The sequence below is a fragment of the Castanea sativa genome, chromosome 2 (genome assembly GCF_040712315.1).
Source record: "Castanea sativa cultivar Marrone di Chiusa Pesio chromosome 2, ASM4071231v1".
Taxonomy (NCBI): Eukaryota; Viridiplantae; Streptophyta; class Magnoliopsida; order Fagales; family Fagaceae; genus Castanea; species Castanea sativa.
Window position 1 is genome coordinate 344,094 of NC_134014.1, and position 27,548 is coordinate 371,641.

The 27,548-nt window shown below is 33.8% G+C and overlaps 1 protein-coding gene, 1 long non-coding RNA gene and 1 pseudogene across 2 annotated transcripts; 2 read left to right on the top strand and 1 right to left on the bottom strand.

The window, feature by feature from the left end:
* Positions 1 to 9,109: 9,109 nt before the first annotated feature.
* On the top strand, positions 9,110 to 12,281 carry LOC142625858 (putative calcium-transporting ATPase 13, plasma membrane-type). Its single transcript, XM_075799598.1, has one exon. It carries the CDS (start codon positions 9,285 to 9,287, stop codon positions 12,258 to 12,260), a length of 2,976 nt encoding a protein of 991 aa, XP_075655713.1. The 5' UTR covers positions 9,110 to 9,284; the 3' UTR covers positions 12,261 to 12,281.
* Positions 12,282 to 15,163: 2,882 nt separating this feature from the next.
* On the top strand, positions 15,164 to 17,137 carry LOC142623377 (calcium-transporting ATPase 12, plasma membrane-type-like; annotated as a pseudogene).
* A 1,111-nt stretch (positions 17,138 to 18,248) lies between these two features.
* Positions 18,249 to 19,040, bottom strand: LOC142626223 (uncharacterized). Its single transcript, XR_012842480.1, has 2 exons — positions 18,831 to 19,040; positions 18,249 to 18,730 (listed from the first exon to the last, which is right to left on the bottom strand). It is a non-coding gene; the product is annotated as an uncharacterized LOC142626223 (long non-coding RNA).
* Positions 19,041 to 27,548: the final 8,508 nt, after the last annotated feature.

Genomic DNA, 27,548 nt, shown 5'->3' on the forward strand with positions numbered 1-27,548 from the left:
TATTTTTGGGGGGGGGGGGGGGGCGGTGTTGGGGGTTAATTTTCTATTTACATAATTTTTTCGTACCAATTTCCATTTCATAAAGATTGAATATTTGAATTTGTTGCCTTCTTCGAAGTTGGCGGAAGAGGTAGTTATTACTCTTGAATTTGGAAGTTGAACTACCATTGATCACCGTATTTGCGTGAAACTTACTACGGCAATATATTTCAACAAATTCAAACATTTATAGGTCATGAGTCTAGTGACAAAATATAAAAAATCATAATTAACTTCTTATTGGCATAAAAGGCCATAGTATCTTTTTCTAAGAAGAAAACTTGGTAAATAGAGAAGCTCCTTCCCCAACCTAAGCTCAACGGGTGTTTCAACGTAAAGGTCTTATGGGATGACTTAATGCAACGAGTTACGTATTGATTTGTGAGTGTTGAGTTAAAAAAAAAATTGGACAATTTTTTTGTTTATTCTATTTTAGTTAAGAGGAAAAAAAAAAGGTAAGGCTTTCTTTAAAGAAAAATCTAAATCTCCAAGTTAGACTGGCTAAACATTTGTAATTTGAAAAATCAAGATTAATCTTTGTTTATCGTCCACATTTGAATTTATACAAGACTAACTTCCAACTTAAAAAAAAAAAAAAAAAAAACACTAGCTTTATATAATTTATAAAAGCAAGTTAAATTGAATTTGTCATTACATATTTCAAATCTAAGCGTGCATTTGCGAGTTGATGATTCTGCGTTTGCGTTTGCGTTTGCATTTGGCTGGTCTCATGGCACTGTTCATGGACCAGTGGACCAGCCATAGCCTAAAAACGTGTAAACAATATTTTTTCTTTTTAAAAAATATTTTACTATAGTATTTTCAACAATAAATTTTCAATTTTCAGTAAATAAGCGATATCCAAACAGACTACTAATTTGAATAAATCACACAACTGACTATAAACATTGCTTATATAATACTTATACAAATAAGCCACGTAACATTACGCCCTTGTGAATTTGCTAGTATTGTAAGTCTTATACCTCTCCCCACTTTCATGTGTGTGAATTTTATTAACTAAAGGCTTGTTTGGCATGTGAATTATAACATAATAACTCACATTTTAAATAATATTACACACTTTTTAGCATGTTTTTTCACTTACACATATATCAAAAATTTCTAAATAATATAACTCAAACTACTCTATCAAATAATTTTTTTTCAACTCCACAAAAAAAGAAATAAATTATTTATGGAGGGATGCCTTATTAAGTTTACCTTAATGATTTCATTGACAAAACGAAGTGCATATATGACTATGACTATGACTGAAAGTACGGAACCGTCAGATCCAACACATCATCCCCCTGACCTCATCTTTTCACTTGCGCTTTAAGCAACTCTCTTAGCTCTCTCCGCCCCAAGAGGAGCAGCTGCTCTCTTCCATACTTTCAATCATGAAGGGGAGAAGCACCCAACGCAAAATCCAAAAAAAGTTGTACAAAAATAGCGTCTTCTTCGGTTCATACATGATATCATAAAACACGCAAACGCCTACAAACTCTCCACAACCGACACGTGAAACTCGCCAAGCTATATGCCTATATATTCAACATGCCGTTTTCTATCACAACATATATATCTCCACTATTACTTTCTTAATTCCCTTTATTTCCTAAATTCTTTCTCCATCATTCATCCTTCATCCAGATCCTTCATCATCATATATTTACTTTGAACAATTAAGGATATTACTTTGCTTAAATTTCTTGCCTTCTGGAAAATATATATTTCTTGTCGAAGTTCTTCAGATTTATTCCCAAAGCTTCTTGAAGAATTTCAACAAGGAATATATATTCTCCAGTGTATGCATGCGCTTCATTTGTTCTCTACAAAATGTTAGTTTCAATTTTTAAGTTATTTACTTTAGCTTTATGTTTAATTAGTTTGAGTTTTTGATTCATCAGATTCTATGTGGTTTTGGAGATGGAACCTTATGAAAATGATAATGGAAGAGCAATGGAGGAGAGAGAAATGTGTAGTGGATGAGAAAGAGAGAGCAAAGAGAAAAATATACATATTTTTGGGATTAGAGATAGGTATGAAATGTTATAAATAAGAATAATAAATAAGATCTTTATCATAATATCAGCATTAATGATTACATTTTTTTGACTGTTGGATCTACTTAAATCCAATAGTTTAAAGTTACACTATTGATTTAATTAATCGTAATAAATTATGCACTAGAAATGTCCTCATGTCACACTCCATCATGACTGCTTAGCAGTAATGAAGCTCACAAAGATAAACTTTACCATAATTTTTTTTTTAAATGCCTACAAGAGTGTAAGTGGCAAGATAAGCTACACCATTATTTAAATTATCCAACCAAAGAAAAAAAAAAGTTGTTCTAATATTTTATTTTTTGAGGGTTCATCTATATATAGGGGTGTCAATGTTCAACTCAACCCGCGAACACGACACGAACCCGAAATGATTTTTTGCGGGTTAGGGTTAGGTTTTAATGGGTTTGAGTCATAAATGGGTCGGCCCGAAATCGACACGATAAGAAACGCGTCATAAACGGGTCAACCCGCGTAACCCGCAATAGACACATTTGACACATCAATTTATTTGTGTCAACCCGAAATGACCTACTTAACACAACCCGTTTAACTCGTATTACAAATAAATATTCATTTTATTTTAGATTTGTCAAATACCTACCCAACATATTTTTTAAAAAGAAAAGTGAGAAATCACAAAAACTTATGAGGGATATAATTGGAAATTAAAACTTTACAAATCCTAAGTCTCTAAACCCTACAAATCCTATATCTCTAAACCTTCTTAAAAATATTTTTTTTTTAATTTTTTATTTCAGTTGTACTACTTAATCTACCATCTTATACACTCACACCCAATTCTCAAACTCAAAGTCTCAAACCGGTTGTTGCTCTCTCTCTCTCTCTCTCTCTCATGTGTTTAGTGAGTTTTAAAATTACGCTCTGTTTGTTTCAATGGAAAACCTTGTGTAAAGATAGTTTTCCTTATTTTCCAATGTTTGGTAGCATAAAAAAATATGAGTCAAAGGAAAACTATTTTTGGTCAATATAAAAAGTATGGTTTATTTTTAGAGATTGTTTTCCATTAATTTTTTTTGGAAAACAACACTATCTCACAACAAGCTAAATAAAGGAAGTTAAGAGGTTATTTTTCAATTCATTTAAAGTTCTACCAAACATTGGAAAATGAGATAGTTTTATAGAAAATGTTTTTATAGAAAATGACTCATTTTCTAGTCATTTTCTAGAAAACATCATTATTGAAACAAACAGAGCGTTAAAGAAAACTGTTTTCTTGGTATTTCAAAATTTTGTAATAATTTTTTCTGCATAATGTTTTTGTTCTATAAACTTTGAATCCATATGCCATTACTAATATATGAGATATATTAATTTTTAATTAAGGCCACGATTGTAACTTTTGTCTTGTGTCGTGTGTGTGTGTGTGTTTTTTTTTTTTTTTTTTGTGTGTTTGTATTAGTGTTGGACATCTTCTGCATATCTTGCAAGTGGGTTTATTGAGATAGTTTATAAACTAGATCTGATGGGTATTGCTTTTAAAACTGTTGAGGCATGATTATATTTTGCAACTACTAATACTTACATATATATTTTTGGCATAGAACTTGCACAAATAAAATTGTATGAACTTGTGGAAGATGTTATGAATTTGGACATCAATAAAGAATCTATAAATGATAATCGTAGTCATAGTCAGGATTAGTCTACTGTTTGCTCCAATTCTTTCAATATTGATACTTAGCATTTGGCGAGTTCCAAGGATATTATATTTTTGTTGAACTATGTTATTTCATTTTTGTTAAACTATGTTGTTTTGAATTTGGGTTGAAGCGTATGCACTTCTTTTAGAGTGTAAAGAACTTATTTTTAGATGAATGTTATATTTTTGTTGAACTATATTATTTTGAATGTGGGTTGAAGACATGAAGTGTATGCATTGCTTTTGGGATGTAAAAAAAAAATTATTTCTAGATGGATGTTATATTTAATATTATGTAGGTTAAAATGGGTTGTATTACATTTGTGTCAACCCAACACGACTCGTTTATTAAGTGTGTCAAATGGGTTGGGTCAGGTCAACCCGCCTTATTAACAGGTCGGGTTAGGGTTGAAGGATCATGACACGATTATTAAATAGGTCGTGTTAGGGTTGAGCTATTTAGTCGAATACCCCTACCTCGACACGACACGAACCCAACACGTTAACCCGAATTGACACCCCTATCTATATATACTTGCAGATACAGTTAAAATAGTAGGATTTTTTTCAAACACATCCCTTTTAATCTTGATATTTGAATTGAAACTTAACATTCTTTTTATTTTTATTTTTTTTGACTGAATAGGTAGAGAAACTTAGGACCTGTTTGGTATGCCATTTTAAACACACTTACACATATTTTCGCACACATTTTCGCATACACGTATATCAAAAACACCCAAACAACATTACTTAAACTCATCTACTAAACACCTACTTAACATTCTTAATTTACTGAGAAATGATGTCCATATTATGAACTTCTACATTGTTTAAAAATAAAAGCATATCTTTGAGTTAAAAAAATCCAAACATATAAGGGTTTTGGCTTGTGGAAAAAAAAAAAGTATTTGGCTAGAATTTTATTTTTAGCTTAATTGGCATTTCTTGGTATATCCAAAAAAGACATCTAGGATTCAAATCTCTCATCCTACATTATTTTAACTACCAAATTAAAAACAAAAAAGAAGCTGAGATTTGCAAATCATTACTTTGAGACTTTAATACATTAATACTAGCCTCTTCTAAAAAAAAATTCCATAAAGGTCAATTTTTTTCATTCATCCTAATTCAAAGTTGATGCATTTTCCAATCACAAAAATAACTAGAATTGTAATTAGATTTTGCATAAAAAAATTATTTTGCCCACAAATACATAAATCTTATCACACCCCTAATTATTTTTGTGGTTGAAAAATGTATCAAATCTGAATTAAAATGAATGAAAAATATTGACCTTTAGCTAGTTTTAATAACTAGTTTTGGTGACACGTGCATTGTGCAACCACGTGATTGTTTCTTTCATTTAGAAATTCTTTTAAAAAAAATCTTACTAACCTGCTTTTAATTTTAATATTATTAAATAAGAGATCTTACGAAGAATGAATAAATTAGTGTTAAATTAAAAGCAAATGAGGTTGGAATTCTTCTCATCTATGAAATTAAAACAAAGACGTCTAATAAGAAAGCAATAGGGATACCCCAGGACAAACTATTAAAAGAAATAAAAGTAATATACTTTTCCAGCATAATTTGAGTGTCAACCATATTACGATGAAGTAAGAATCAACAAATCCCTCCCTTGAATACACTTTCTTCAAAATTCACTTAACAAAATGATTAAAACATTCTACTCGCCTGATCATGCAACGTAAAAGGAAGAAAGAAAAAGTGGTGGCTATAAACAATTGTGACTTCTCTTCTCTTCTCTCTATTTTCACAAATCAAAAATGTTTTAAATTAGAAATTAAAGGAGAAAAATGAAGTGATAAATATCATATAGCAATTGATACACATGGCATGCGCACTATTTCAAGGAAAAAAAAAACTAAAAATAATATATATATATATATATATATATATATATTATAAAATATTGTTGTGAAAATTGGGTGAAATAATTTGACTTAAACACAAGGTTTAAATACGAGAGAAAAAAAATGACACAAGGAATGTACGTGATTCGGCAATATGCCTACGTCCACGGGAGGCGACAGAATAAATTTCACTATAACTGTGAAGATTACAATAACAACTTGAAGACACTTTCTCACAACCCAAACCCCAAATACACCATTGGTTCTCTCACAAATAAATAGAGAACACTCTATTGTATTTAGACAAATTACAAGACACTAACACTTCCTTTGCTATCTCTCTGTTTCACGCTTGAAGTATCTCTTGCTCACACTATTAATGTTCTTGTGCGTTCCAAAATAAGGCTATTGGGCCTAAGGGGAGTTTGGGCTCACAATTATTTGTATGGTGGGCTTTTGGATTTCCTACCACGGGTGGCACTAAGCTCGGCTGCCCCGTTTCCTTAGTCTCCCTTCTTTTCTCACTAACACTCCCCTCTCTTCCTTGGGGATGATTAACATTACTCTCTCTCTCTCTAGTCTTTCCACTCTCGGATTGCCATCCACTCCAACTGAGTCGTCTCTGCCTATTTATAGTCATACTTAGTGGGGTGGCCATGATTATTCCCTTGGTGAGTGAAAAGAGGGGTCCAATACTGTTAAGCTTAAGTGGAGGTTTAGTTGGGGGTGGGAGGAAGTGAGAGTGGCATTGGAACTGGTTCCACCGATAGCTGTACTGCTCAGCGAGGTTGTTCCCGTAGCCTATACTGGATTCACGAGAGGTTATATTCTCCAAACGGACGGGGTTTTACATTTACAGCCTGTCGCTGGTGTTCCCTTTATCCCGAACTAGGTGCCGAGAATCATCCGGACGGTACTCATAAGCCCAGTTGCATGAGTGATCTTCAAAGGTGACAATTCTCGAACGCGAACCCCAGCCATTCGTGGGCTTTGTGTTCGTGGTACTGTTGGGGTGGGCTTTAGTGAGTATTGGGCCCACGAATGAATAGCATCCCGTACAGTTCTCATTTGCTCCAAGTCAATTTATAGCCGAAATACAAATAGTTTCAACACATGAGAGTCTTCTATTGTGGAAGCAAGTCAACAATAGTAGCCAAGCAATCCTACATCATTTAATGCATGAGTATAGTAATTCTTTATGCAAGCTTAAATGGTGAATTGCACATCTTTGACTTTGTTGATCAAGTCAAACTTTCTAACATAGGCATGCATTCATTAATTGCCTATAAAGTCAAACAATTGCATGAATACACAGAGAGTTGGTGTTGTTCCTTGCCATTTTCTTTGACTAGTCATACAAGATAGCATTTAATGCTTACTTGTAATGTTAATCCACGGAAGTTAAATTCAAGCCATTTCAACAAATATTAACATGCTGATCTCAATATTTCACCTCTTTGTACACAATATTCTTCATGTGACCTCCTTCCTCCTTAGTTATTATTTCTTAAGTTGTACTTGTTCATTATTGCCGACAGTGCTCTAATTGCCAAGACTTAGTTATATAGCCTCTCTACAGTTCCATGCTATATCAATCATGGCAAGATTAGGGGCTTGATTAGGCTAGTCTCCTCAACAATTTGAGATAGTTTAACAAGATCATGAGTAGAGCAGATATTAACTTCATTGTGATGCCTTGATTCCATTACAATTTTATTTTATTTTATTATTATTGTTATACCCACAGTTCTTACATCTATGTACATGTAACTCAGACTTTCTCTCCTATTTTTCTTTAGGGCCCGTTTCAATTGAGAGAGGAGGGAGGAAGAGTAGAGGAGAGTAGAATAGAGTTGACTAAAAATAAGTTAATTTTGAGCTAACTCTACTCTACTCTATTCGCTTTCTCCCCTTCAATCCAAATGGACCAATATGTTTGGGCTTTCTCTCATTTTGGCACAATGATCAGTTTTCATTACTTTGTTTCAATTTGATTGGTTCACTGTGTCACAATTGTTCTTTACTGGTGAGAAGGGCATTGAATTTGGTCCTAAAACCAGTGTTCCCCTCCACTACAAAGATCTCTCTCTTTTTCTTTTTTTTTTTCTTTTTTTTTTCTTTGGGTGTGAAAATTACACTTTTTCACTCTGAAGTATAAACTATACATTATTTTAATCTTTACCCCATGAACTATCAAAATGCATGATTGATCCCCAAAATTGTAACTTTGTTTGAATGTACCCCTACCATGTTTTTAAATATTAAGTATGACAGAATTAAGTATTGAAATATCAATTTACCCCTCTCCAAAACAAATGGTAGAGGGCTAAATTGGTTTTTTAATACTAAATTTTATTAGGCTTAACCGCCAAAAAAAATGGTGATTAAGTGTTACAAAGTTTTCAATTTGGAGAGTCGATTGTGCATTTTGATAGTTCATGAGACAAATTAAGTGTAAAATATGGTATAATTTAAGGTGAAAAAGTATAATTCCTTATCATTTTTTTTGAAACAAGCACACACCCAAACATAATATTTGATTATATTTAGAATTAAAATTTATTTGAGAAAGAATGAAATTTATTTATTTTAATCAAATAAGTTGGAGTTGATTAAGAATTAAGCAAGTCAACATGAAATTGACTTTTTATTTATTTATTTATTAATTATGTTAAAATATTAATATGTCTTTAATACTAAGAACATGTTTGCATCAGTTTAAGCTTTTAACTTTTAGTTTTTAATTTTTATGTATAATTTTACAAAATCTCATTTTTATCTTGCTTTTTCTCTTTTTTTTTTTTTAAACAAATATATTATTAAAAGAAATTTTAGCTAAATAAACTTACTTTTTTTTTTTTTTTTTTTTGGGTTGACTGAGCTAAATGAACTTTTTGAAATGGACACTGAACGTATGGTGTTTCCAAATCCAAGCAGCGTACATGCGACGAAAGTAGGAACCTTAGATGCAATGGGAGCTTCCTTGGTTCCTGCTGCGTTGACCTGTTGTAAAAACATTCAGTTTGCTTTCCAGGCTGTTGACAGCCGAAAACCAACCGATGGCCGAAAACTAAAAAATCCACGGTTTCCCGGTAGAACCCCATTTCGCCCAAGTTGTTGCGAAACCGGAAAAAAGTACTACATACATACTAGTGTGTATTGCAACAGCTGGCAGTAGCAGACGCGTTTTTGGGCAGTTTTTTTTTTTTTTTTTTTTTTTGTTGAGAATCACGATTTTGGGCAGTTAAGTTAATCTTAAAACACCTAACAACTTTCCACTTATACGTACCGCCGACATCCATCCAATGTGATATGCAGGGAGTGTGAGAGTGTGATCAAAGCAGTTTTCAATTTTATTATGAACATACAACATATCCTTCTAGAAATCTCTCGAATACGGAAAATATGCGCGTACGATGCTCCATGCACCTACCTATAAATACTACTACTATCCTTCCAAACTAAAACGTCCCACTCTAACTCGATCAATTTTTATCCATTTCGACATTATCTCCATTCCCCTTTCCTCCATTACTCATAAAAGAAAATTCCTTGCTTTCTTAATCTTAAAGATCATCTTTTTTCTTTTTTACTTCTTTACTCCTATATATTGTGCTTTGCTAATCATTTATTATGTCGACTCCGATTATCCCACAAAACTTGGACAGCGTTGGAGCACCACACGCCCCCCAGCTTAGCGTACTCAACAAGAGATGGCCCTCCGCCGTTGTTTTCAAAGATGCATCTTTCGTGGATGTGGATCTCCAACCGGACATCAAGTCCAAAGTTCATCAAGCAGCACTCACTAAACTGGTGGAAGAGAAAAAAATTGAAAGCCTCCAAAACATTGGAGGGGTTTATGAAGTAGCATCCGCTCTTGAAACCAATCTTGAATGTGGGATTCAAGGTGATGTTGAAGACATTGCATGCAGACATGAGGCTTTCGGTTCAAACAAGTATAAAACACCACCTACAAAGAGCTTCTTTCATTTTGTAGTGGAAGAATTCAAGGATCATAGCATTCTCATCAACTTTGGCAGTGCTGCATCTTCTCTTGCATTCGGCATCAAAGAGAATGGAATAAAACAAGGATGGTATGACGGTGGTAGCATATTTGTTGCTCTATTTCTTGTCATTGTCGTTTCTGCCATTTTTCATTTTAGGCAAAACAGACAATTTGACAACTTAACTGAGGTCAGTAACAAAATCCAAATTGATGTTGTGAGAGCTGGGCGGCGTCAACAAATTTCAATATTTGAAATTGTCGTTGGAGACATCATTTTCTTGAAGATTGGAGATCAAGTTCCAGCAGATGGGTTATTCTTAGACGGACACTCATTACAAGTGGATGAATCGAGCATGACAGAGGAAAGTGATCGTGTAGAAGTAAATTGCAGCCATCCATTTTTGCTTTCTGGAACAAAGGTGATTGATGGCAATGCTCGAATGCTTATCACTTCAGTTGGAATGAACACTAAATGGGGTGAGATGATGACCTCAATCAACAGCCGTAATACCAATCACCAGACACCTTTACAAACTCGGCTTAAAGGGCTAACTTCGTCAATAGGAAAGCTTGGTTTGGTAGTTGCTTTCCAGGTTCTCATAATCTTGTTCTATCGATACTTCACGGGGAATTTAAAAGATGAGAATGGAAATAAAGAGTTCAATGGCAGCACCACCAAGGTTTATGGCATACTAAATGTTGTGGTAGGTATTTTAGCTGCTGCAATTACTATAGTCGAGGTTGTAACTCCAAAAGGGTTTCCTTTGGCTGTCAAGCTTACACAGATTTATTCCATGAAAAAAATGATGGCTGACCAAGCAATGGTGCGAAAGTTTTCTGCGTGTGAGACCATAGGCTCTATCACCACCATTTGTACTGACAAAACAGGCACTCTCACGCTGAATAAAATGAAGGTGATCAAGTTCTGGCTAGGCAAAGCACCAGCTACTTACACATCAACCACTCCATATATTCTTGAACTGCTACAAGAAGGAGTTGCCCTAAACACAACCGGTAGTGTTTATTGGCCTACTTCAAAATCTGAAATTGAGTTCTCAGGTAGTCCTACTGAACAAGCAATTCTTTCATGGGCTGTTCTGGAGCTAAACATGGAAATGGAACAATTGAAGCAAAGCTGTAAGATTCTTTACGTTGAAGCATTCAATTCTCAGAAGAAACGAAGTGGAGTCATAACAAGGAGAAAGATAGACAACACAATCCACGTACACTGGAAAGGAGCTGCAGAGATCATTTTAAAAATGTGTTCAAGGTACTACGATGCTTCTGGAATTATGAAAAATCTAGATGATGGTGAAAAGATGAAATTTGAGCAAATAATTCAAGGTATGGCAGCTAGCAGCCTCCGGTGCATTGCTTTTGCACATAAGCAAATTTCAAAAGAAGATCAAGAACATGATATGGAGCAAAAAAAGATAGAAGAAGATGGTCTGACCCTATTAGGACTGGTGGGTATAAAGGACCTGTGTCGCCCAGGGGTAAAGAAAGCTGTGGAAAGTTGTCAATATGCAGGTGTTAACGTCAAAATGATCACTGGAGACAATGTTTTCACAGCTAAAGCTATTGCCACTGAATGTGGAATATTGAGGTTTGATCAAGACATGAATGGAGCAGTGGTAGAAGGCATTGAATTCAGAAACTACACACTAGAGGAGAGAATGGAGAAAGTTGATAAAATTTGTGTGATGGCAAGGTCATCTCCCTTTGACAAGCTACTGATGGTAGAATGTTTGAAACAAAAAGGTCATGTGGTTGCAGTCACTGGGGATGGCACAAACGATGCACCAGCATTGAAAGAAGCTGATGTGGGGCTTTCAATGGGAATTCAGGGCACCGAGGTGGCCAAGGAGAGCTCAGATATTGTCATTTTGGATGACGACTTTGCTTCAGTGGCCAAAATTTTAAGGTGGGGAAGATGTGTTTACAAAAACATTCAAAAGTTCATTCAGTTTCAACTCACCGTGAATGTTGCTGCTATTATAGTTAACTTGGTGGCAGTCATTTATGTTAGTAAAGCCCCGTTGACAGGAGTCCAGTTATTATGGGTGAACGTAATTACGCATACCCTGGGTGCTTTAGCTCTAGCAACAGAGCAACCCACCAAGGAACTAATGAGGAAGCCACCAGTAGATCAAACTAAGCCACTTATTACCAACATTATGTGGAGAAACCTTTTGGCCCAAGCTTTATATCAGATTGTAGTCCTTCTAATCTTACAATTCAAAGGTGAATCAATTTTTAGTGTGACCGAGAAGGTAAATGATACCTTGATCTTCACTACTTTCGTCCTTTGTCAGGTCTTCAATGAATTCAATGCAAGAAAGCTCAAGAAGAAGAATGTTTTTGAAGGGATACTTAGGAACAGGTTGTTTATGGAAATCATTGCCATAACCATAATCCTTCAGGTGGTCATGGTAGAACTTTTGACAAAGTTTACAGGTTCAAAGAGGTTGAACTGGGGGCAATGGGGAACATGCATTGGATTTGCAATAATTTCTTTGCCAATTGGTTGGATTGTGAAGTGGATACCTGTTTCGAAAAGACCATTTCTGAGCTATCTAATTGCTTGTAATTATGTATTGTAGCTAGGTCACTGAGTAGATGATTTTTTTAATTATTTTTTAGTAAGATTGTGGGTGATATTTCATTTTTTTGTATATGATGTACTGTATTTAGTTAGCATATGATGATGTATTTCAATTCAAATATATGGAGAGTTTGAATAATGTTTTATGTATATAAGGGAATGTTTGAATGTAGCTTAAAAATTAAAAATCGAACGGAACTTGTAGGGTCCTTGGGCCCAGGAATCTATGTGGGGAGGCCCAAAAGTATTCTTAGGGTTAGAAGCCCAGTCCGAGGACACTAAATGATCCGAGGATGTATGAATGTTAACTCATAAGAAAATACTAAGTAAAAGAAGAGATAATGTCTGAATAAATATGTCCGAGGAAGATTGTGTCCTCGGCTATGTGAAACCGAGGTAGGAGAAGGGTTGGTTAATATCCACAGGCTATGCTCTAGAAATTACTATAGGTTAGGGTAGTCACGGTACACGTGGAGGATAAGAAGAAGGACAGTGGAATATCTAAGATAAAAGTTGTTACCACCGCCCCGCATTGAATGCTCTACAACTGATATTTAGGCCGCATTAATGAGGAAGTGAGACCTGAGCATTCTAGTGGAACTTGGCTCCTATCTCCACAGACTTCAGGGGAGGTGGATTGGACAAGTATCCAATTGAGGAATCTAATCGTAACGTGAAGGGTGAAGAGGAAAGAAAGGAGGAAGTATAAAAGAAAAAAGAGACCTTAAGCAAAGGGGAGGAAAAAAGGACACGGTAGACCTTACAATCCATAATTGTAATCTATCTTAGGAAGTAGTAATACAAATTATTCTCGACTTATGTCCGAGAAGAAGATTTCTTTCGTATTCGTATAAACAGTTCTTCATATGTGCCACTGCAATCATAGCCCATCATTCTTTGTTACCTAAACATCTTTAGAACCTAAATTTCAAGCTCATTTTCTCTACAAATTTCATTGTAAAAAGGCATCTCAGGCCCATCCCTTTCTAATTGTGGGTCCGGGCCCGAATTGTGTCCTTATAGAACTTTTTATTATGCAAAGCTAGTAATAGTGACAACAACACATAAACGCAACAAATATTGGGAAAGAGAAGAGAAGAATTAGAAGGGGTGGAGTTGGAGCTATGTATATATATTCATCAATTGAATGCTTACAAGGTGGAGGGGACAATGACAAACAGGACAACCTCCAATAGAATTTGAGCAAGAAAAGCATGGAAGGCCGACAAATTAAAGCACGTAGCAATCAAAATTAATGAGCTCCCAGTCCCACCAAAAGGAATTGGCTTAATTAGCAAAAGGAAATTGTGAGAGAGAGACCACAGATATTAAGATGTACTACTCACCTCACCATGATATTTCCGAACTGCAACACAATTATGCTTGCTAACTGCCATTATCTGAGAGAGAGAGAGAGAGAGAGAGAGAGAGAGAGAGAGAGGATGAGGATGAGGGTAATGAGTAAGAATATGAGTAGGTTCTTTGGAAAGAAGGAAGATATGGGATAGTGTTTAGTATTTACATAATAATAATATAGGTGGGCTGAGAAAGTGGAAAGTTGGGAGTGGGACTATACTATCATGCTCTGTTATTAACCTTGAAATCAAAACAAGATTGCAATGGAAAACTTGTACGGATATGTAGATAGGCAAAAATCAAAGATAGATCTCCGAAAACAAAACTTGCCACATCTATGACAATAAGTATATTATTATAATGACATAGTAGGCTTTATGAATTCTTTTTCCACCATTACCAAGGCAACTTAGCTAAGGATGAACAGGAAGAATCCTAAAGAGAGGAAGCTTAGGATTCCATGTTAGAAATTTTCAAAATGAACATGAAATCATATAAATCAGAGGAAAAATAATCATCTAGTTCACATTGACAATAGACTGAATTAATAGTTCTTGAAGTGTAAATTCCACCCATGTGCTAATTTATAAACCTCTCTCTCTCTCTCTCTCTCTCTCTCTCTCTCTCTCAAACATGTTAGACACGCAACTGCCACTAAGGGAGATTCCAAGACCTTATAACGGTAAAATGTGAGATAATGCAGGATCGATGTTGTCTTAGGGTGAGTTTGGTTCAGCTTTTTAAAACTGGACTTTTTGAAAAAGTGGAGATTTTAAAAAGTGCAGTATGAAAAAGTGTTTTTTGAAAAAGCTGAGTGTTTAGTAAAAGCTATTAAAAAGTGATTTTTAAAAAGTTGAGTGTTTGGCTAACACTTATAAAAGTAGTGGTTTGAGTGGTAAATTACCAAAAAGGACAATGTAAATATAAAAGAGTTTGTTTCATACTTAAATCAACTACTTCATTATACTTAAATCAATTTTTCTCTTTCTAAAAAAAATATTTTTTTTCTCACCAATATTAGCTAATAATAACCTACCACTTAGATTCATTGTGAAAGTATTGTGAAAATATTGTGATAAAAATTGATACTGATTTTAATTTTAATGTACTTTTAAAATTATTTTTTTCTCTTTCTAAAAAATTTATTTTTTTCTCACCAATATTAGCTAATAATAACCTACCACTTAAGATTTATTGCGAAAGTATTGTGAAAATATTGTGATAAAAATTGATACTGATTTTAATTTTAACGTACTATTAAAATTATTTTTTTCTCTTTCTAAATTATTTTTTTCTCACCACTATTAACTAATAATAACCTATAACTTCAAATTTATTGTGAAAATATTGTGATAACATTTCCTTCTTCTTTTTTCCTTTTTTTTCCCCTCTTTTTTTATCCTCCACACACGGCATTTCTTTCTCTCTCTTTTTCCCCCCCCCCCTCTTTTTTTCTCCTCCACCCACGTACCCTTAACCTTTTAAGATTTTTTCCTCTTTTCCTCTTTTTCCCTTCCACTTCCTCACACTCCAGAACATTCTGCACACAACTCCCTTTCTTCCTCTTTCTTTTTATTTTTTTTTTTCTTCCTTTCTCCCCTTTCTCTTGCCACTTCACCTGCAAGTTTTCTCCCCTTTTTTTCTTCCTTTCTGTCGAAGCTTGCATGGTTGAATCTCTCTCATTTGATTTCAAGTGTTCTGCTACCATTGAGTATGTATTTTGATTTTGATTTTGATTTTGGGTTTGGGTTATGGGTTTTCAGTTAATGGTTTAATTTTAAGTTGATTTTTTGTGAATTTTGGGTAGATCATGTTTGATTTTCGTTGTATTTTGGGTTTCCGTTGTTTTAACAGGGTTTTGGTGGGGGTGGTTTTAACGAGTGATGGTGACGGTGTTGGGTGGTGATGGTTGGACGGTGTTGGATGGATGGTGGGATCTACGTTTTGGTGGCGGTGTTCTTGCAGGTTCTGTGTGTCTGTGTGGGTGTGTTTGTGTTTGTGTTTGTGTGTATCAAAGGAAGAAGAAGATGATAAGTTTTAAGTAAAAGTGAGGGCAATTTGGTAACTAAACCAATAAAGCCAACGGATAGATTCATCAACGTGCAGAGCTTTTGTAAAATGCACCTCAGAGCTCCCTTCGCAGAATGCGCGTTCTCTTCACAAACTCAAAACGCAACTTTTTCCAAAAAGTTGCGTTTTATAACTAACCAAACGGGATTTTTGGATTTGCTCTTTCAAAACGGGCTTTTTGTGTTGAAAACGTTGAAATAAACAGGCACTTAATAGAACCCATACAAAAAAAAAAAAAAAAGTTGTCTTAATAGGGATTCTATTGAAAGAGATCTTAAATAAACATCTTGATCAAGATATGGGTGGAGCAGTGGTAGAAGGTGTCGAATTCAGATACTACACACAAGAGGAGAGAATGGAGAAAGTTGATAAAATTTTTGTGTTGGTAAGATCCTCAACTTTCGACAAACTACTGATGGTAAAATGTTTGAAACAAAAGGGTCATGTGGTTGCAGTTACTGGGCATTGCACAAATGATTCACCAGCATTGAAAGAAGCTAATGTAGGACTTTCTATGGGAATTCAGGGCACCGAGGTGGCCAAGGAGAGCTCAAATATTGTTATTTTGGATGACTACTTTTCTTCAGTGGCCAAAATTTTAAGGTGGGGAAGATGTGTTTACAAAAACATTCAAAAGTTCATTCAGTTTCAACTCACCATGAATGTTGCTGCTATTACAGAATGTTAGTAAAGGCCCGTTGATAGGAGTCCAGTTATTATGAGCGAACCTAATTAAGCATACCTTGGGTGCTTTAACTCTAGCAACAGAGCAACCCACCAAGGAACTAATGAAGAAGCCACTAGTAGATCAAACTAAGCCACTTATTACCAACATTATGCGGAGAAACCTTTTAGCCCAAGCTTTATATCAGATTGTAGTCCTTCTGATCTTATAATTCAAAGTTAAATCAATTTTTATTGTGATTGAGAAGGTAAATGACACCTTGATCTTCACTACTTTTGTCCTTTGTCAGGTCTTCAATGAATTCAATGCAAGAAAGCTCAAGAAGAAGAATGTTTTTGAAGGGATACTTAGGAACAAGTTGTTTATGGAAATCATTGCCATAACCATAGTCCTTCAAGTGGTTATGGTAGAACTTTTGAAAAAGTTTACAGGTTCAGAGAGGTTGAACTAGGGGTAATGGGGAACATGCGTTGGATTTGCAATAATTTCTTGGCCAATTAGTTTGATTGTCAAGTGGATACCCGTTAGCTACCTATAATGAAAGAGAAGTGTTATTGTTACGTTCATAACATTTTCACAACAAATCATAAATAGTTAGTTATTACGGAGTATTAGTTATAATTTAAATCCATCATTAAAATTACTTTTTTAGCCTACTAATAATAATATGTGCTTAGAATTTATTGTGAAAATATTATAAAAATATTATGAACATAACATTTCTCAAAATAGAAAGGAGACAAGGACTACCAATTTTGTATAGCTTTCTTTTAGGAAAATAAATCCATGTCCGTAGATATTTCATTTGTTAGTACATGATGTATTTTTTAAGAAAAATATTTTATTGATTTTTTTTTTTTTTTTTCAAATCTAGGTACAGTTTCAGTCATGTTTTTTTGGGACTGCTTAAATTTAAGTTAAATTTAAAATCAAACGGAACTTGTCATTATATTCTTTATTTGCACAAAGCTGGTGATAGTGGCCACACATCAACACTACAAGAGCTATATATTGGGAAAGTCTTGCAACAAGTGAAGCTATGTGTGCTATCCATGCATCTAAACACAATCTGGGTTACCATTAGTTGGTTGAAGCAAGATACGGTTTCGCACTTTCACTACATTTCATACGATGAAGTCGAGGGAAAAGTAAACAAATACCAATCTAATTAATTAATGAAATATTGTTTGAATCTAGCATCGCATACATTGGTGGTGTGAAATTACTAAAATGCTATTTTTAGCACCACAATATACAAAAATTGTGCTACATTAGTAATGGTATAGTCAAAAAATTTAACTCATTGACTACACTACACAGCCATCTATAGCAATGTATTATAGCTCAAATGGTAAAACAACATAATATATTTTACCCCTCTAAAAAAAAACATTATATATTTTACCCCTCTAAAAAAAAAACATAATATATTTTAAGTGGTTGTGATAGTAGCAGCGGTTATTATTTATTTGTAATAAATATATTATTTTAATGTGTTAAATGCTAAAATAAAATCAGTTAAAACAATATTAAACATTTTATAAAATAAATAATATGGTTTTTTAGCAATGGAAGCACAGTAAAGTATCATCTATGGCTCATGTGCGTTAATGAATAATACTCCGATTATCAACAAAAAAAAAAAAAAGAATAATACTCCGCACCTTTTTATTCTACTATCACTATGAGTTAAAAAAATATTTCTCTCTTACTTTTCATTTTTGTCTCTTTCTCAGGTATTGATTTGTCTCCTGCGCTCCTCTCTCTCTCTCTCTCTTTTCTTTTTACTTTCTTCACCTCTTCTGTCTTTTTTCGGTGGTGCGCCTCTCTTTTCTTTTTTCTTTATTCACCTTTCCTCTCTTCTCTCTCTTTTCCTTTTTCTTTTTTCACCGGTTCTTTCTTTTTTCTTTCTCTCTCTCCGCTATTTCTCCATCTCTGTGGCTTTGGTGGTACTGGTTAATTTTGGGTGTGGTTTTGTGAATTTTGACTATGGTAGTGGTGGTGATTGATTTTAATTGTGGCTGAGTTTTGTGAGTTTGGTTGTGGGTTTGGTGGTGGTGATTGATTTTGCCATTTTGGGTGTGGGTTTCTCGGACTTTGGCAGGGGTGGTGGTTAATTTTGGCTTTGGCCGTAGGTTTGGGTTTGGCTGTGGCAGCGGGTTGTGGCTGTGATGGTGGGTTGTGGTGGTTAATTATGAGCTTTTTATATTATTATAATCAAAATAGTAAAAAATAGAATCATTCATGTTGAGTGCGATATAAAGTAGCATGTTAAATGAGATAGAATGAGTTTTTGAAACGCTAACCATCACGGCCTCAGCCGCGTAGTTTCCTCGTTGAATGTCGGGGCAGCTCCACTGAGCAAGGAGGCCCAACAAATTAAAGCAGTATGAAACGCTCTAGTAAAAACAATTTGTGACAGATCGAAAGATGGATACATTAATAAGATGTACTGACCTGAGCTGAGAATGAGATATGACCATTTTGCACTAAAATATCGAAATTTTTGGATGATCATCATCGGAGCTACCAACTTCACCAAGGCTTTGGTCGGCGGAGCTTGCCAATGACACGCTTTTGGCTTTGGTCAAGGCGTCTCACTTAGCACTAGCGGATGTTGAAGATGCCGAGAGAGGGGAAAGGAAGTAGGACTGTAGGTTCCTCGTTGAATGTCGGTCCAACGAGCTTACACATAATTTTTTTATTGAACACAGTAACAACAATAACTTTTTTCTTTTTCTTTTTTTTGGATACCATTCCAAGAAACAAATAGTTCACAAAAAAGCTGGGTTAACCGTACAGCAGTGAATTGGTATTCTAGTTGCCAAAATAGCTAGGTTACAAACATCACTAACTACAAAACGGGCACAAAAACAGAGTGACATCGCTGATGGCTTATAGTAAATTTATCAATTTTTCCATTCTCAATCAAATAAAGAGAGGAAAAAATTAAAATATTTGCTATCTACTAACTTTTTCATTCTCCCACATTTGCACTTTTTTTATCCTCTCACATTTGCACATTTCCAACCAAACAAATCCTAAGGAACAAAATTTGATTAAAACCCAGACTCTTAACCTTTATAGCTGCCTTGACCATTGCTTCCTGGATGGCGTTGGGGCTTGTTTCTGATATGTAGCTTGATATTCCTTTCAATATAGTGTTTCCTGTCGTGTCTTTGGCTTCATAGGCATAGATAACAATTATAATACTTACGAGATGTACACCCAATTTTTACTCCTAATTTCACTACTTCTTGATTTGTACAATTATGAGTGCTCAACAAAGAATGGAAAGACCTGGTTCTAGGCAAGATGTTTTGAAATTAATTATGTTCCTACATTTATTATAATAATAATAATAATAAAAATTAGAATTTGTAAATTTTTTGCGATATAAAATGTGTTGGGTTTATTTAACTTAGGGGGTTAAGTAAACCAATTACCCAAGTTAATTAATTAAATTCAATTTATGTAATGCTTCAATTATAAAGTGTTGGGAACAACTATATCACCAAACCTAAATTTTAGGTAGCTAAAAAGTAAATTATGAGGCACAATGATATGATCACGATGGGAAAAACATTGGTAGGAAAAACTCCAACGAGTGATATATAGGTTATCATTCCTTGAAAAATCTATGTAGAAATATACTTTTAGTCCCTACATTTTGGGCCGATTCCTATTTTGGTCTCAAAATTGATTTCGTTTATAATGTAATCCCTAAAAAAAGAAAATCAATTTTATTTTGGTCTCTGCCGTCAGCCAACTAACAGAAATCTTTTACATGGCAAACGAAACACCTTCCTAGCTAACGTGGCGCTGATGTGGCACTGACGTGGCGATTAAAATATTATTAAAAAAATTTATTTGGAATTTTTATATGCCACATCAGCATTTTAATTTTTTTTTTAAAAAGCCATGTCAGAAAATTAAAAGCAAAAAAGAAAATAAATTAAAAAACAAAACTTAAATCTAGTTAATTTTTTTTTTCTTTCATTATTTTTTCGTAAGAACTAAAGTTGTTTTTTGTGTTCTTCCTAAATCCATGAAATAAACCAATCTCCAGCAAACCCCAAATCCAAATCCAGCAACCAAATCTACTCCATCAAATCCAGAAAAACAAGTAATAAATCCAAGAAACCAAACCAAACCATAAATAAATCGAAGAAATAAACCATAAACCCAGTAACCAATGCAATCTCTAGCAAACCCATAAACCCAAAATTTTTCTTCAGAAACAAACACACAAAAAAACCCATAAATACAAACAACTCCACATTCTCTCCAAAAAACACAAACAAACCTAGAACAAGAGCAGGCAAATCTAAACAAACTCAATCACACAAGTCTCAAACAAACACAGATACCCACTTATGGGAAATGGATTCTCTTCTTGATGCATGCCACGACCACCACAGGTGATGTTCCCCTTTTCCATCCAAACACCATCGTCCACCGAAACCTCCAACAAATCAAACCCATAAACCTAGAAATATCATCAAACCCACATGAAAAAAACAAACCCAAAAATTTAAAACAAACCAACACCCACATGGAAAAACAAACCCAAGTCAGAGAGATTGTGACCAACACCAACCAATCTGTGACCTACATGCCTCGATCTGACGACAGAACTCCGCGCACAGTGACACTGATCCTGAGGCGACAGGATCGGACCTCTAGTGACCGGAGCGGTGGAGCAAAGAAGGACGATGAGAGAGTTGGAGAAACCAATTCAGCACAATGAATTAGAGAGAGTGTGATCGTGAGGATAGAGGTTCGGAGAAAAACCATAGCTAATGGTGGCTCATGGTAGTTGTGGAGTAGCTCAGAGAGAGAGAGGAGAAGAGAAATTGATTTGATCTGAGATTTGGGAAGCTCCAGCTTATTTTTGTGTTTGGTTAAGAAAAAATAAAATGCACGAAAATATGAGGATTGAGAAATTAAATTTTTAGATCAAATTTGCATTTTCAGTTTAAATTAAAATTAAGAAATTAAAGGTTTGTTTTTTAATTAGAATTTTTTTTGAAACCTTTTTTTAATTAGATTTAGGTTTTGCTTTTTAATTTATTTTCTTTTTAAGTTTAAATTTTCCGACATGGCTTTTTTAAAAAAAATTAAAATGCTAACGTGCATATAAAAATGCCAAATAAATTTTTTTTAATAATGTTTTAATTGCCACATCAATGCCACGTTAGTTAGTAGGGTGCACCGTTTGCCATGTAGGAGATTTCTGTTAGTGGGCTGATGGCAAGGACCAAAATAAAATTGATTTTCTTTTTTTAGGGATTACATTAGAAATGAAATCAATTTTGGGACCAAAATGAGAATTGGCCCAAAATGTGGGGATTAAAAGTGTATTTTCGCCAAAAATCTACTAATAAAAATTGAGGTTACAAGAACAAGGAATATATTTGATCCCAAAATATCTACCTACAGTAGAACCTATTGAGCTATCCAAGCACAACTCTAATCTAGTTGGACTAATTTTCTTAGCTACCTTCTTCAATGTGCACAAATCTCCAATCTATGATTGACTTCACCACAACAACAACTTAATTACATTAACCTTGGTGCAAAGTTCTTTATAGTAACACACTCCAAAGGAGAACTGGAAGTAGCTTAGTACCAAACCCAAGGGGCACAAGGTCACAATAACTGCTCTTAATATGCGTATATTCTCTCTATATAATGTTTGCTTTAAAAAGAATATATTTTAATTTATACCTTTAAGTACCTTGTTCATAAATCCCTAGATATGCCAATTCATCATGGGCTGAAACTTAAAAATTCAATTCAAAATCCCATAGCTCAATTGGTCGAGCAGGTATTGAGAATTACTAACTCTCAATGTAGGAGTCAAGTAGGGATGGCAATAACAACCTGACCTGCGGGTACCCGGCCCAACTCGACCTGATAAACAGTAGGGTTGGATCTAGGTTTTTAAAATAAAACTTGAAGTGGGTCCAGGTCGAGTTCGAGTTTTGTTAAAACCTACCTCGAACCCGGACTCGATCCGTTTAGCAAAAGATAAAATTTAAAAAAAAAAAAAAAAAAAAAAAAAAAAAAAAAACCTACCTATATTTATCATAACCCTAACCCTAAAATATCTCATTCTTTCATTCTCTGATTTCTCTCTCACCTCACCCCCACTCACTCGCACTCTCATCCGCCCCTCACGGTCTCACCTAGTCACCCTCACCCTTACTTTCATCATGTGGTAGTTGCTGTTTGTCATGGAGGAGCACGGATCTTGTGGTGGTTGCTGTTTGTCATGGAGGAGCATGAGATTGTTAGATCAGAGCACGGGATTGTTAGATCGAAGAGAGATGTGGTCGTGTTGTTAGATTAGAGCATGAGATTGTTAGATCGAAGAGAGATGTGATGATCGGAGGAGCTCTTGGTCACATTGAGGTCAAGCGAAGCCCAGAGGTGGGATTGATGGCTGAAACCATTGCTAATGGAGCTCTAGTGGTTTGAGTTCTTTTTTTTTTTTTTTTGGGTTCATTTCCTCTCTCAGTATTTTTTAATTTTGGGTATTTATCTGAGGATTCAATATGTATAGAATGTAATGCATTTGTATATTTTGTGTTGGTTTGGTTGACTATAGCGCCTAAGATGACTTTAAAGAATGTGAATCGGAGTTGATGTTTGTGTTAATGTAAAAATCGATCCATAAATGGAGTTTCGTTTCTTCTATTTTTTTTATTATTTATTATTTATTTTCTGGTCTAAGAATCTCATTTCAGCAAGACTGATAACACAATGTTGATTTATTATTTAATATTATTTACAGTTTATTTCATTGTTAAATGAGAGTTTGTGCTTATGTTTGTGTTGGCGATTTCTGTAGTTGTGATAGGATTTGTGTTGCTGTTTCTATTTGGGTTTTTTTTTTTTAAAGAATGGGTCGGACTGGGCCACGAACTAGGCCCAGAAATGGCTAGACGAGGCCCGCAGGGCCCGAAGGGGTGGGTTTGGGGTTTAAAAAAACCGGTATATTAAACGGGCTAGGTTCAGGTAACGGGTTAGGGCCTGTAGGTCGAGTCCAGGCATCAAAAAACCCGACTTGAACTCGACCTGTTGCCATTCCTAGAGTCAAAACCATTAATCTTCACTATTTTGAGTAGATTACATTCGACTCTAAGTAAATGGACAATGATCTTTTTACAACATTGAAATTTTTCTACAAAATGCAACAAACACTTCTGTTCTTTCTTTCATTTTTTGGTATTTGGTGAAAGAATAATGATGTGCATTGATAATAACTTAAGTTTGCATATTTATATCATTATTAGAAAGCATTATCATAATTATTTTGAGTTAACTCATGCATTTTATATTTAGTTTTGGAATAATGTTGAATAATAAATTTTGTACTTAATTAAATTTTATTGCGTGAATTTGTCTTTTGTAGGAAAATGAAATTAAATAAGTTGATTTGTGCAAAAGAGAAGGCTAGTGGACTTTACTTTTACAAGGGCCATGATGAAATTAAAGAAGGTCAACCCAATTAAATTTAAGTCTAATTGGAGTAACGAATTAAAGAAAATTTGCACCAAATCCAAGTCCAATTCGGATTAGGATTCCGGCCTGCACATCAGTTAGTATTTTTAGCATAACTTTTGGTTCAAAAATCCAATCAAGATGATTCAAGTTGGCCTGGAAATTTAACTTAAAGGGCTACAACTTTTTAGTTTACCAAAAGTCTGAATTCTGATGTTAAATGGGCCAAAATCATTAATTAAGTGAAGTCTAAAAATCTGAAATTTTCTCCAAACGGAAATTCAACTTGTAATAGGATCCTTGACCTATTTAAAGACTCTTTAGGGCAAAATTCAAGGAGGCTAGTGCTAGGGCTGGGATGCAAAACAGAAAATTGGAGCAAAAGACAATGTCGCATTTGGCTTCTCTATAGCTTTTCTCCATGATAGCATTGTGACTATTTTTTTCTATTTTATTTGTCTAGTTTAATATTTTATTCTTGTGTATTATTTCAATTACCATGAGTAGCTAAATTTATAATTAGGGTTGAGAATGAAACCTTGTTAAGGATTATCAGTAATATTTATGTGATTTGATTTTTTCCGCAATAGTTGTTCTTTAATGATTTAGAATACGTTTGGATCCAGCTTCTTTTAGCTGCTTCCACGTTTTGTTTTGTTTTTTTTTTTTCAACGCGTGTTTGTTACTGTTCATTGGCCATGAACAGTGATTTTAGGCCAATGAACAGTAACTTCTGGAATGAACAATATTTTTTACCCCTTTTAAAAAAAAATTTGCTACAGTGTTTTCAAGTTTTCAGTTTTCAGTTTCAGCAATAAGTTCTATCCAAACGGACCCTTAAATTGTTCTTGCTTCATATCAATTGACTAAGATGAGATTCTAGATATGAGTTCAATCATGTTTTTCTCATAATTTAGGATTTTTCTTAATTAATTGAATGTTTGGTTTATTATTTCTTAATTTTAAAATTGGATATCTCTTGTGATTTTTTGGCTACAAATACAATTGATGATTTGATTTTATACCTAGGAAGCAAATAAGAGCATGCTTTAGATATTTAAATAGAAGTTTTAATGATAATATTCTCCATGGTAGCAAGATTGATTTTTAGATTATCATGTAGTAGTTAGAATAAATTAATGATCGTAAATATATGCTGATATCAATTTTTAACAAGGCGGATTTCGAAACCTTAATTCATTTCTTTTGATTGTTTACATCTTTTTATTGCTTATATCTTTTGCTTAGTTTATTTAATTTCAAAGCAACCTATTTTTATTAAACTAGATTAGGATTAATTTGGTTAAGATTTGATTGATTTTCTTACGCACATACAAGTCCCTGTGAATCCGACCTCATTCTTGTCAAACTATACTTCGGTTCATACACTTGTGAGTACTTTAAAATTTCACAACAAATAATGCATTGAACAAAAGAAAAAAGAGAGTACATGACATCAAGTACAAAATATTAGAAGCATATATATCATTTTCTTACAACTGGCTTATAATTAAGATTTTATGAGTCTAAATTAATTGTAATTAAGATTTTACTACCAGTCTTGTTTAAAGCAACTCCTTGTAGCAATCGGAAAATAGATGGAGGAATTGATCAGTGGCGGAGTCAGAAATTTGTAGTTGGGGGGCCAAGTAATAAATAAGAGGATTACATTTTTTTATTCTTAATATATATCAATACTATGTATAATTATCTAAAATATATAGTAGTATTATGAACACAATTTAATATACAATGTGCGTTTTTTTTTTTTTTGTGGTACATATATATAATACAATTAAGTGGATTAATTTATAACTCAATATAGTTTTTAATTTGCCTATCGACCTAGGTTTTCAAGTTAAATTACAACACATTAATTATAATGATAAAGATTAAAGAATATTACTAATAGGTTAAAAGATGGCTAAAAATTAGACAACAATCATTGAAAATGCATAAAAATAAATTGAATCAAAATATCTAGGAATATATTTTGTCAAATTAATAATAAGTTATTATATTTCTATGTTATATAATATATTTATCAATTAAAAAAAAAAAGAATAGATGAAAACAAGTCATAGTGGTTCTGGGACTATAATTATTTTATAACTTTTTGTCACAACTTTATCATGACAGATTGTAAGTGTTTGTCTATTACTTATATATAGACTCACTATTTTTTTTTTGGTTCAACACCTGGGAGTAAACTAAACTACTAAAGTGTTATATCAAGTTTGCTTGTGACGTATATGTTTTTGAACCATACATATGGTCTTTTGAACCATACATATGGTCCTTTCTTAATATAACCATTAAGAAAGGACCATATGTATGGTTCAAAAAGATACACGTCAAAAGCAAACTTGGTATATCACTTTAATAGCTTTATTGTATTGGAATTAGAGAAAGTAGTGTCGAAGTCTTGGAGTCTGTATCAATTACTTGAGGTAAAGAAGAGAAGGAAAAGGCAAATGGGACGGAGAAACGAAGGAGAAAACTGAGAAAACGTAAACTGCAAATCTACTGGCAATGGCATCGGCGGCATAATTTTTTGAATATGAAGAAAAAAAAAAAAAAGTGTGTAAAACATAGGCTCCTTCAACTGTCAATACCAAAGTAAGCTAGAGAAAATTTTTTTTTTTTTTTTTTTTTTTAAACAAGGAAGGGGCATTTTTTGAAATTACTTTTCTTTCTTCATAAAATTGTTAAACCAAAGGAGTTTCTTTGAAAAACATAGGGAGCATGGGGGGTGGGGGGAGAAGGCTACCTCCTTTGAAAAATCTTCTAACATTTTGGGATATTTCATTTATGAGTGCAAATATTTCAATTTTAAAAAAAAAAAATTGAGGGGGCCGAGGCCTTCCTCAAGCCCAACGTGGCTTCACCACTGGAATTGATGAGTATCTAGTGCAAAAGTGAAAAGACTGACAAGAGACTTTCCTAACCAAAACTTAGTCACCTTCATTTGGTTTAACGTGAGAGTGCTTGTTTTATCATTACAAATGGTAGTGGCAGAGCCCATGGTCTTACAAGTAGAGAGCTTCCACACCATTACTTGATCAACCATCATTCTTTTCATGTAAAAAGCAAGTGTGAGCGTAAATATGGTTTGAGCCTTTGAGGATAGATATAGTTAAAAAAAAAAGAGTTAATATAATAGGTTAAGAGGCTATGTAGCACGATTACGGACACAATATGTAGACATTTCTTGAAAAATTAGGATACGATAGGTTGAAAATACAACAATTAATTAATATTATTTTTAAGTATATATATTTTATATTTCGAATAAGTTATGTTTATTTTGAGTTTAAAAAGTATGTAACAACAATAAAATGTTTGGAAAAATATTTAAAATTAATTTTAAGACAATAAAATATTGATTAAAGTACGAATAAAAGAATTCAAATAAACTAAACACTCATAAAAAGAGTTCAAATAAACAATATTCAATATCAAAATAGAACAAGTGAACAATTGAATTAAAAAATAATTTTTTTTTTTCTTCCTGAGCGCTTACTTGACACGTTTGTGTCCATATCAAATACGTGTCCGCGATACGTTGGCAATTTTGTAGCGTCCGTGCTCTCCAGTTAAACAATATGCTAAAATAACTCTGGAAGACAAGAAACAAAGGATCAGAACAAAGAAGTTCAAGCGGTG

Excerpts from the sequence above, each read along its gene's own strand:
- LOC142625858 (XM_075799598.1), top strand. The coding sequence starts at position 9,285 with ATGTCGACTCCGATTATCCCACAAAACTTGGACAGCGTTGGAGCACCA.